Source organism: Perca flavescens, chromosome 19 (assembly GCF_004354835.1).
Source record: "Perca flavescens isolate YP-PL-M2 chromosome 19, PFLA_1.0, whole genome shotgun sequence".
Lineage (NCBI taxonomy): Eukaryota > Metazoa > Chordata > Actinopteri > Perciformes > Percidae > Perca > Perca flavescens.
The window spans coordinates 28,490,749-28,503,224 of NC_041349.1; the positions used below are offsets into that span (position 1 = coordinate 28,490,749).

General features: G+C 40.3%; 1 protein-coding gene across 1 annotated transcript in view; it reads right to left on the bottom strand.

Moving 5' to 3' along the window:
- Positions 1-12,476, bottom strand: part of zanl (zonadhesin, like) — an 82,300-nt gene that overhangs the window by 22,401 nt on the left and 47,423 nt on the right. The window contains exons 62-73 of the mRNA XM_028563719.1: positions 12,069-12,313; positions 11,587-11,735; positions 11,059-11,187; positions 10,680-10,815; positions 10,233-10,374; positions 9,709-9,902; positions 9,443-9,581; positions 7,662-7,778; positions 6,386-6,510; positions 3,782-3,927; positions 2,955-3,098; positions 2,163-2,270 (exon numbers count right to left, since the gene is read on the bottom strand). Of these exons, the coding sequence (XP_028419520.1) occupies positions 2,163-2,270; positions 2,955-3,098; positions 3,782-3,927; positions 6,386-6,510; positions 7,662-7,778; positions 9,443-9,581; positions 9,709-9,902; positions 10,233-10,374; positions 10,680-10,815; positions 11,059-11,187; positions 11,587-11,735; positions 12,069-12,313 (1,774 nt within the window). The remainder of the gene's footprint in view (positions 1-2,162; positions 2,271-2,954; positions 3,099-3,781; positions 3,928-6,385; positions 6,511-7,661; positions 7,779-9,442; positions 9,582-9,708; positions 9,903-10,232; positions 10,375-10,679; positions 10,816-11,058; positions 11,188-11,586; positions 11,736-12,068; positions 12,314-12,476) is intronic.

Genomic DNA, 12,476 nt, shown 5'->3' on the forward strand with positions numbered 1-12,476 from the left:
AAATCTCACATTTTAAAACTGCCTCTGAAAACGGGCAAATCTCAACCAAGCTAAAAGTTGACGTCAACTCCTAAACTCCTCCTTATTTGGCTCTACCTTCTATCTTTGTCACGCCCCAACATTTACATAGCCCACTGATCTGGGATCAGTTTGTCTTGTTTATCTAAGTCGCGCAGAGAAATGTTATACATTGTTCGTGTGATATTTCATTACTAAATTCACTTCTGAAACTTTTTTATACGAGAAATCAACTATGCAGAGCTCAAATATGGGCCGTTTTATGAAAATTGATGGCTAATTGAAAATTTTGTACAACGTTTTTGGACTTGAGAAGCTCCACAGTATGATGTGGGAGAGGCCAGTGCCTGCCCGGATCGCTGGCTTCCCGGACTGTACACCTTCAGACCTCGCTGCGCGCTGGCTGGAGCTCTCTCAGGAGATACGGAATACTGGCCCCAAAAAAAAGTGTTTAGGAGTAGACATTGGACAATGTGGATTTAATGCACCAGCGCAGTGGACTTGCAATGGGCGGTGCGCACGAGCTGCCTCCCGGCGGCGGTTTACGGTACGTTAACTTTTTTTTGAGTTCATGTCTCCGGGCAAAATGAAGTTTGAAGCCAGCGGTGGACAGAAAAAAAAACCTGTGGTCAGCACATTTTTGTTAACATACACACTGGAGATTATTTAGATTAAAAACTACAGGATCCAAGTAGTCAGAAAATACACACATACATATACACACACACACACACACACACACACATACACATACATATATATATATATATATATATATATATATATATATAAAACCACGATACTTATGTCACAATATTATGCCATTTTAAACATGCCATATTCAGCAAGATTTTTTTTATTACTTTTTTCTCTACTTCAAATTACGTCCCCCAAAAGAAACATTTCTCCATTTGTTCATCTCACTTCAGTTTCATTGCTGCAAACTCAACTACCAAGAAGTTAACCAAGACTAACCAAGAAGTTAAATTCCCATGTGAAATTTATGTAATAAACGATGGATACTCTGCGTACGTGTATCGATACAGTTTTGCCATGTGATAATATTGTATCAATTGTTCCCCCACCATTAAAACTATATCTATATGGATATGTTGTGGGGAGATTATAATGCTTTTATTGTAGATTCTGACTGTATGGGAAAATACATATTTGTATTTTCTTTCCAAAAGGATTCAAAGTTTTTAAATCTATAATAGTAGCAGTATAATAGTAGTCACATTACTTTCTTATCCAACAAATCTATTACTCTAAGAATCTGCAAACTGTAAATTTAATACATGTCTCTTGTGTTGTTCTTTCACATAACTAAAATGACTAGCTTATAGAAGTGTAAACAAAATGATTACATGGGACATACACTCTGGTAAATTATATCTTGTAAAGGGTCTGTGGTTGGAAAGAAAGATTAAAGCCTCTGCCCTCTGGTAGCTACTGCCCTGCTGTGCAGATCTTTCAATTTAAATGTGAATGTCAGCAGGGTGATACCTTCAGCTCATGTCCCTCTGAACAGTACAACTCCCAGCAGTCTAAAGGCTGATTCACGGTTGTAAAAGCTTTCTCCGTAGCCTACTTAAGTGGCATGAAGTTTATATTTGTGAGTTGGTATGAGTGTCGATCGCTTTAAGAGAATAGCATAGCATAGCAATAGGGCCAGCGTGTGTGTGTGTGTGTGTGTGTGTGTGTGTGTGTGTGTGTGTGTGGGGAGTGTGTGGTAGAGCGCGTGAGAGAGTGACTTAAAGCGACTCTAGAGTCATAGTGAGAGAAACAAAGTGTCTCCTCTGTTCTTTCTGACCACAGTGGGAAATCTGGAGCAGGAAAAGTTAACCCTCTCCTTGATTTCATGTTGTTTATGGAGAAGGAGAACCAGGAAATGAGTCGGGGGAAATGTAACACTACCAAGCTAAGGTCAAGAGGACCAATCACATTTGCGGTCTGCATTGCCACGACGTTTAGTTACATTTGTCGAGAGGTGCACGTCAGGCTACGGTGTAGGGTCCGTGTCTCCATGTACCTACGTACGTACCTACATACGTACCCACGGCGTGGATTTACCGCATAAGCATAAATCGGCCTTTTAACAGCTATAACAGGTCAATAATTAGGGGAAAAAGCTGCTTTCTTACCTGAAGGGTCCAGCAGGGTCTTTGAGTTTGCCACATTTGTCTGGCTTCACCACCTCAGCCTCCAGTTTGGGGTCACAGTCTGGGCTGGGCCCGGTGCCTTGGCTACACCTGAACAATGCAAACACAACACCAGGGTCACATTCCATTTCACTTATCTTCAGGAGTTATGGCAGACTCAATTCTTTGTAGGGCTGGGCAATATGAAAAAATAAAAATAAAATAAATACGGCGATATCGCTACAATATTGTAGGGATGAAAATTGCTGCTTTCACAAAATATTCACACAATGAGATTTGTAGTATATCAATAATGTGGATATAATGACTAAGTGGGTAAAGACAAATAATAGAACAGCTAGAACAGTCTGGTAAATTCAGAAATGACATCACTTTACTGTAATGCAGCCTTTCAAACCAGGACAACACTTCCGTCATATTAAATCTAAGACTAAATCTAGTATCACAATATCGATACAATATCAATATATTGCCCAGCCCTAATTTTATAATAATACTTTCTCTAGAAAATATAATTAATATTCTTGCGAAAAATATTTTTTGGTGTTAAAAATGTCCCATTGCGCATAAGTATAAATCCATACATTGCGTAACTCATATAATTTGTGTTATTGTCATTTCCCAAACTATAAGTAAGTGAATGTACAGTATGTTCAGGTTATAGAGCCCAGTCACATGTACCTTAATCACATGCTTGAGCTTTATGGGAATCTCCAGGGAAGGCTTAAGGAAATTCTCAGATTCCAGCACTGAATGAATGCACGTAAAACTCACGAGTCATCCTCGTCTTCTTTTGTCTGCCAGCTGTTGCCGAAGTCGTTGACGTTGCCTCCCAGAGTGCCATCTGGCTTGGTGAAGTCGTTGTTTGGGTTCCCGTCGTAGTCGCCGCAGAGGCCGCACATCTGGTCGTGGTAGGAGCTGCCGGGACGGGGAGGAAGAGAAAACGGGATTAGGAGATGGAGAGGAATGTCTTAAGAATACTTTAAAAGATTTAAATAGTGTCTGGCTCTTTAATGGAATTCTATAAACAACAGAGACAGAATGCTCCGATACTATTAATCAGGGCACCATCAATGGGAGAGATAGAAGCAAAGTATTAAGAATGTTGGCAGGATTTGTTAAAAATAGCAGATCTGTATGACGTTTGAACTACAGATTGGACAGATGCCGAGGTGATTACTTAGGCAGTTTTTACGAAATACACAGAGACTCAACTGCAGTTTATGGCTCTTATTTGCTGCACCGAGCCGGTGTCATTCTTTCTTTCAGGGCCTCTTTCATTCAGATTCCTATTTCCTGTCTAAATTCTTTTAGTAGTTAATCGTTTCAGCAAAAAAAATGTGGACTGACAAAGCTCCTCAGATCTCTGCAGGGTAAATCCAGACAGCTAGCTAGACTATCTGTCCAATCTTTGAGTTTTATGTTGAACTTAAACAACTTTTGAACATACACGTGTTCCACCAAAACAAGGTCCTTCCTGAGGATATTTTGCAGAGGTACCGGGGCTCTGTCCTAGTCCACATGCTGTGTGGACTAGCCAGACCTTCCTCCGCAGCACTGTGAAGGAAGGTCTGCCAATGCCAGACTATTACATTACCAACCTGGGAACTGAGATCTGGGCGTAATGGTTTCCATCCCAGCGCACCCGGAGGCCGAAGGGCGTCTGCAGGGTGATGTACTGGCCGGCCAGACTGAGAGAGATGAGAGGGGAGGGGGAGTGAGGGAGGGACACTCGCCGTCCGTTGACCTGCCGGAGCGAAGGAAGAAAAAACCAGGGTCAACAGAAGATACAGGTACCAGTTTTGACATACACACACACGTGTGTTACATATTTACAGTTTATAAAATAAAATAAAATAATGCAGAAGTTAAAATATAAGGATAAAATATATACCATAGAATATAAAGACAATCATTTATATTTGTGGTGTACAGTAAATGCAAACTGAATAAACTGAATTTAAACAGGAAAGTAGTAGATTTACTGTATATGTAGTATATGAATTAATAAATATAATTATATAGGGCTGCAACTACCAATTATTTTCATTGTTTGGTTTATAAAATGCCAGAAAATGTCAATCAGAAGACGTCCTCAAATGTCTTGTTTTGTCCACAACTCAAAGATATTCAGTTTACTGTCACAGAGGAGAAACTAGAACATATTCACACTTAACAAGGTGGAATCAGAGATTTAATAAATATAGTGAAATAGTTGGTGATTCATTTAATAGTTGACAACTAATCAATCACTCTTTGCAGATGGTAACAGGTGTAAAAAACGCAAATCAAAAGTATATGACTACACATAAATAAAAACCTAGCACACAAGATAAGATAAGATAAGATAAGATGACGGAGTAAAGACACTGAGGATGTGTGGACAGATCAAACAGATGAGTACAGGAGACGATAAGGAGGAAGAGCGTGGATAGATTTCTGGGATTATGGCATTATAAAAGAGATAAAGGTCAAGGAACAAGGCATACAAACAGATAAGAAAAGGTGAAGAGAACAAGAGACAGGCTTGTGATGTCACTCATCCTGAAGATTACGCTATAGAGAGAGGGAGTGACCAAGGGGGTAAGCTTCGCTTCAGAACTCGAGCCATCTATGGCGCCATTTTGTTGCTAACTAGCCATCACCTCCTGTTAGCATTCCGCTGACCACCATTTTTTTTTTACGTCACTTGACTGCGAATAACTTTACATCAGAAATGTTTGAAGACTCTATTTGTCCGTTGTTTATTTCTAAAGAAACACGACAATGTATAAAAGGCTTCATTACCTTGTACCTCACGTTATAGCTCTGTAGCAGACGTTTTTGTAAAAATAAGCTAACGATTGTGTCATAACCAAGTGACTTACTGTCGCATGGTAGAGGAATTACCGTATAGTACAGGAGAAGCTCGCAGGCAGTTTCGACCTACATGAGGCGTTTAGGTTTAATTACTAATGTTAACTAGCATGTTAGTTAGCAATAATTAGCCTGTGCCCATGTTATCTCCTTACATACACCTACAGTCTCCGTATCTGTAAGATTGGGAATGATTGAGATTTCTCTTGGCACAGCTACCAGAAGACTTACAACTTTCAGACACGTTGCTCACGTCACATTTACGTTGTCTCTGTCAGTTGGAGGCTGCGCAGTAAAGCTGGCCATCACCGGAAAAGTGCTTCTAATAGCCTTCACTGGTCTCCGTCCAGAGCAACGGGGTCTATTGGTCCATTATATACTGTTAATGGGAGTGACAGCAGGTGTGTGCGTGGCACATGTATATTCCCTTTAGGGGTGAGGGCGGGGGATAAAACTTTTTATGTATCCTGATAAAAAAAAACGATTTTTAAAATTGATTCTTTTCCCTAGAATAGATATTTTAAGGTATTTATTTTTTACCAATAATTCACCTGTATATGGTACCGATAGACCTTAACAATTATTAAATAATCACCGTTTCTTTGTTTAACCGCAATGAATTGCTAACATTAGCTAAGGTCTTAAGGTGTGTGACTGGTAATTGTTGATTATGTTTAGATTTGCCAATTTGTAATTATATAAGTGATTATTGTTTGGACTATATATTTCTATTATTATTTCAATTTGTTGTTGGCACTTGACCCTATACTGTACATATTCATAACAACAAAAATGACAAGGAGGGGGGAACAGAAAAATGTTTTTATGATAATAAAGAGGCGTGGTTTACTTCATAGGCTGTGAACCTGTGTTATTACTGTACATTAGCTGGTCACATGACAGTGATATCAATCAGTTGTTCTGCAAAATTTGGAATTGTTACAGCTCTAGGTATTGCCAATGGCAACTACATCGTAACAGAGCGAAAGAAGAAAATGTGTTACGTTCTTCTTTATGAATGAAATAAATGTCAGACTGACTGAGTGACGTGATGTGCGTTCTTCTTAGAAAACAACTAGTTTTTAGAAATGTCTCCTGATCTATGGTCTCTAGAATTGTATTATTCAACTGTAGTTTTTCTTAAAGGAGGAAAAGAAAATATATAATCAATACTCAATACTATCGAATCGCGATACTTCTAGAATCGCAAAGAAGGAAAATCGCAATACACCCATGTATGGTGAAAGAATCGGGACAAAAGCACATGGTCCCAGCCCTAATACCCATGTTGTGCCCAGTCATCCTCAGTGATACTGACAGCTTGTAAATACAGAGACAGAGATACTGACCAGCGTCCTCCTGGCCTTCATCAGGGTCACAGTGATTCCATTCACAGTCACGTAGAGCTTTCTCAGGTAGGACAACCCTGGCATTCCTCTCTCCTCATTCTTCCCCTCCACTGAGAACCAGGGACCTGCACAGCAAGGGTACACACAGGTCACTGTCTGCTATGTGCAGTAACTACGTTTCTTAAACAGTGGGGCTGAACAATTTGGACTTTTGAACTAATTGAGATTTTTCTGCCAGATATTGCGATTAGGATTCGATTTGTGATCTTTAGCTAAAGTTCATTATTCAGATACAACATCTCATGAAGAATTATAATATGAGACACCGTCAAAACTGCTCTGTATTCTCATGCAAGGATGAGAACATGGAAATATGGCTTTATATGACTTGGACTAATGACAACTATGGTTGTTTTCATTTATCATTTAGTTGTAGTGCCACCTCCTGGTGTAAGACATCAGATTTTACAGGACAACTTAAATTAGATCTGTGAAGTACTGTCTTTAAGTACACATTTGAGGTACTTGTACTTTACTTGAGTCTTTTCTTTTCATGCCACTTTCTCCTTTCTACTCCGCTACATTTCAGAGAGAAATATTGTACTTTTTACTCCACTACATTCATCTGACAGCTTTAGTTACTTTACAAATTTAGATTTTTGCACATAAAACACTTATAGTTTAATAAAATAAAATTAAACTACCCAACAATATATCTGCCTACAAGTCCATCTGAAATGATTAGCAGAGACTAAACACTTAGTTGATTGACAGAACAGTTTGAATTGTTTCCAGCTTCTAAAATGGGAGGGCTTTTCAGCATTTAGTACTTTTAATACTTTGAGTACATTTTCCTGATGATACTTACATACTTTTACTTAAGTAACATGTTGAATGCAGGACTATTACTAGAGTATTTTGTACCGTGTGATATTACTTTTACTCAAGTAAAGGATTATCTGAATACTTCTCCCACCACTGGATCTGTGCATGTGTCATCTAAATGTGCTCACAATTAGACTGTTTGTGCAAGAGATAGATAGATAGATAGATAGATAGATAGATAGATAGATAGCCTTTATTGTCCATCTTCTTTCCATAGCACAACACCACATACAGAACACATAAAAAATGTAACACAAAACACATCACATTAAGACACCCACATAGACCATAAACCATAAAGAGCTGTGGCAGGTTGAGAATTTTGCACCAATTTTTAGACCATGACATGAAAACATTGTGTTCAGGTGCAATGGAAATAAAAGACACCTACCTGTGGTGTTCTTGCAGGTTCTGGCCAGGGTGTAGGTACATGTTCCCATGAAGCTGTAGAACTTTTTGTCAAACGTGTTGTAGTGAGGATCTCCAGACACCACACAGTCCTGAGAGCCTGAGGGACAGGGTCACACACACACACACACACACACACACACACACACACACACACACACACACACACACACACACACACACACACACACACACACACACACACACACACACACACACACACACACACACACACACACACACACACACACAGTCAACGTCAGAGTAGCTACAACACAGCTGCAGTTACTCCAGTCACAATTTATGTTTTTTGCAACATTGAATAACATTTGGGAGTTGTAGTTCTATTCTGGTACCAACACAATATTTGTTGTAATGACGTACCCAAATGTCACACCTTTCATTAACCCATTGTTGAGTTAACATGATACTCATTCAACCGAGTATCATGTTTCAGCCTTACAGAGCTAGGACAAGCTAACGCTTGCGCTAGCTAGCTTAATTAGCAAGGTGCAATGTGTAATTCAGAATGAAATGCCGACTCCTTAGTGTCTTTTAGTACAACCATAGACTGTATAATATTAACCGAACGCTGAACGAGACATTGGAGGCGAAGAAGTGAAGTTCTACGACGAAAACATGGACACAAGCCACAACACCGTGGTAGTGAGTGACTTGTCACTCAATCACAAGGTAACGTTAGCCACACCCCTTAATCATCCCCTGCCCGGATGCAATATTTTTTTTTTTCGCACTATGGCCACGCCAAGACCTGCCCTTCAATAGCTACTATTGGCTAGGCATCCATGCTTACACAAGGTAACGTAACCTGATTTGTTCAGGTCCTATCCCCTGACCAATCGGCTATCCTGGGATTCGTAATTTTGCTGCCCGGATAGCTCAGTTGGTCAATTGGTTGGGGGCGGGCGCCCATATATAGAGGTTTACTCCTCGACGCAGCGGGCCATGGTTCGATTCCGACCTGCGGCCCTTTGCTGCATGTCATTCCCACTTCTCTCTCCCCTTTCATGTCTTCAGCTGCCCTTTTAAAAATAAAGGCCGAAAATGCCCCACAAAATAATCTTAAAAAAATAAAAAAAATAAAAAAAAATCATCCCCTGTCCTGCTTTAGAGTCTATTTGACTCTATATGGGACCATAATTTACAAAATAAACATCATGCAGTATTGAAGAAATCTTGAAACTAGCAATTGGGAACATAAACTCATTAGGAATGATTATACTAAGTTAATAAACCAAGTGAGAAGTAGGGTCGTTTTCTCATAGACTTCTGTAAAATTTGACATCTTTTTGCAACCAGTGTAAATTTGGATTATTGGATAATTGGAAATTAGATGCTTGAGGTTGCTTATCTTCCTCCAAACTTTGAGCCTTGTTATCATCATACTGTACCAAGTAATATTAGAATAGGTACCTAGTACTTATATATCAACAGTATTAGTTTCCCACATTCTTAAGCGCTTATTCCCTGACATCACACCTTGTTCAGTTGTACCTACAGTACATGCATGTATGGTTACTGTACAGGCAGTCTGGCACACTGTTAGTACAAAGAATGACCTGCTGTAATCTAAAGCCTTACCAGTGATACCTCCCACAATGTATTTGCATTCAGCTTTTAATTCATGAATTTGGGTCCAGACAACATCTTCTGCTAAACTGTAGCAGTGAGATGCCAAGTACCGTATAATTCATATATCCAGTTCAGTTACGTCGTGTAGTAGTGTGGTGGGTGTAGACTTACTGGTGGGATAGCAGCCCAGCTCTCCATCCTGGTGTTTACACTCGTGCATTGGGGGACATTCAGAGGCCACACAGGTAACGAAGGGAGCATCGCACTTACACTTCAACATACAGTCCGCCTGATAAAACTCGTCTCCAGGCTGACACACACGCACGCACACACACACACACACACACGTAATTGTGTTAGCAGGATGAAGTTCATATCAAAGGCCGTAATATCCTCAAAATGTAGAAATTTCTTCTTTCAAACCAACTTCACCGTACCTCATAATACTGGCCGTTGTAGTTGCAGCCACAAGAACTCTTTCTGACACACTTGCCGGCACTCAGGACGTAGCCAGGATCACACACACAGCTTTCAGAGCAGGGCCCACTGCAGGAGGGAGGTTTCCCAGTACACGTCTCCTGACAGGGGTCTGCACAGGGCTCATAGTGGCTGTTTGGGCCGCAGTCCAGAGCTAGGGGGGAGCATGGGAGGCTGAAGTCAGTGATAGTGCTGGGCAAAGAAGCATATGCTGAAACCAGGGCCTGTTTTTATATCAAGTGTAGTATCAAGATTTGAAATATAGGCAGCAGGCTTAATGTGTAAGTTATAGGCAAATAACAAACCAAAATATGATGCCAAAATACATAAGGTACAAAAACACCATAAATGTAGCCTATATGACAATTAAAATAGTGATAATTTGCCTCAGCTGTGAAATGCTCCTATTAGCACCACACAACCACATCATTCTACTTATATCTACTATATCTATCCACATGTCATTTCTCCCGTTAACACTCACGGCAGAAGGTGCTATTCCTCCAGGGTCCGATGTTCACCCCGCGGTCCTGGCATTCGTTGACGTAGGCTTCTATGGCTTCACACAGAACGGGCTTGGCTCCATCCAGCGCACACAGGTCAAAGACACAGTCCTTGAAGTAATTCTGAAGACACACATAAGGTTTGTTGAGTTACAATGCTTCATTCTGTCTCTTTGTTTTCAACCACAAATTCTAATTTCCGTCTCCCCCGTGCTTGTATTTTATTACATGTAGGTACGCTAAAAGTAGGGCTGTATATTCTATTCTCCAATTATGATCTGATATTGAACAATAAAATCCCGAAATCAATCTTTTATTATCCACATGACCGTGGATGTGGTGGAGTGAGTGTGTGAGTGTGAGTGTGAGTGTGTCTGTGTGCGTGTGCGTGTGCGTGTGTGTGTGTGTGTGTGTGTGTGTGTACTTACATTTGGGTTGACTTTGGGGTGGCACACAGCGAAGGGACCCTTTTTGTCCAGCAGGATGCCACAGTATCCAGAGCTCTCATACAGTTCTTGCTCTCCATCACACTCAGGGATGGTGGTGTTGGGTTTCTTATTACACCTGCCAGCACAGACACTCTGTTAGAGGAGCTCTCTGTGTGTTGGTTAGTTAGTTTTTGTCCCTAGTAATTATAATAAAGGGGTAACTGTACCTACAGTGTTTTATTTAGTATGGAGTCCCAACATATTCAATATTAAATTAATAAAAAGACATTATGCAACAAATAAACCCAAAAAATAATACTTTTATAAACAGTCTGTATATATGTCTTGTTTGTAGGAATTATGTTTGTATGCTACTCACTCTGAATCGGTGTTCCAGCTGTGTCCAAAGTCATTGGCATTGTCGGTCAACGATCCATCTGGTTTACGGAAGTCATCTTTGGCATCTCCATCGTAATCTCCACACAGGCCACACAGCTGGTTCTCATAGCTGCAGATTACAAGAAATGATCTACATGTTAGTGATTTGTGGAAGTGAGAATAACAAGTCAGATAGAGCTACATCTCTCTACTCCTCCACCATGTCCAAGAGTTTGTGACCAACAAAGTACTAGTGTTTTTACTGATTATCTGAGCTTATTACATTACATGTCATTTAACAGAGGCTTTTATCCAAAGCGACATACAATTGCTATTTATGTCAGAGGTCACACGCCTCTGGAGCAACTAGGGGTTAAGTGTCTTGCTCAGGGACACATTGGTTGATGTATCGCAGTGGGAATTGAACTTTATTGTCAGCAATATTTCCAAACTTCCATTGGAAATGGGATTCTGTGTGGGGGTCGGGGTAAGAATGTAAAGACACAGCAACTCCTCAGTCCTAACTCACTCTTTGATCACTTTGATGTCCATGAAATGGTTTCCATCGTAACGAACAGTCACACCAAAGTCCATGGATACAGTGTAGAACTTTCCTGACTTGAACACAGAGACACCAGGGGCCGGAGACACTGGCACGTTTACATTGGTCCCATTCACCTGTGTGGGGAAAGTAGTTGCAAATAACATAACGGGTGATTATCAAGGAAATAGAAACTTTAAAAACTGTCTATGTATACAATCTTACATGTTGAAATAACAATGAAAATAACAACAATAACTTCCTGCGTTGCTGCCGAGCCTCCCATAATAACTACTAGGCCACTAGAGGCCGCCATCTCTATAAACATAAATATAGGTCGTAATTGTTGCTGCAAATGACCTATGTGGGCGTTTTTCAAGGTAGGAGTCAGGACAGCTTCTCTTGTAAATATGTCACGCTGCCATCCTATCTGTTAAAAATCTGTGTTTGTTCCTCCCCTCATTTCTTACCTGCACAGTGCCACCTTTGAGGATGGAGATCTTCAACATGCGCACATATACATGTACGGCCTTCACATAGGAGATGGTGGGCGTGTTAAAGCGATTTTCATTGTCGGCATGGACCTCAAAGAATGGCAGAGTTGTTGTATTACAGGGTCCAGACATCAAGTAGCTGCAGTTGCCCATGAAGTTGTAGTTGCGTTTGTCAAAAGTGGTGTAGTGGGGATCACTAGTCGCTACGCATGTGGAGGTACCTGAGGTATGAGAAACTGTACTTTAGCAGTTGTTATGTTACTAGTATGTTTCAGTGATTTAAATATTAAAATTGTAACAAAAGACCAGGCTTTAGAATACAGCAGATAGTAACAACAGGTCATTTGGGACCAAATTAGATTATTTCAGATGGTCGATCTGAAG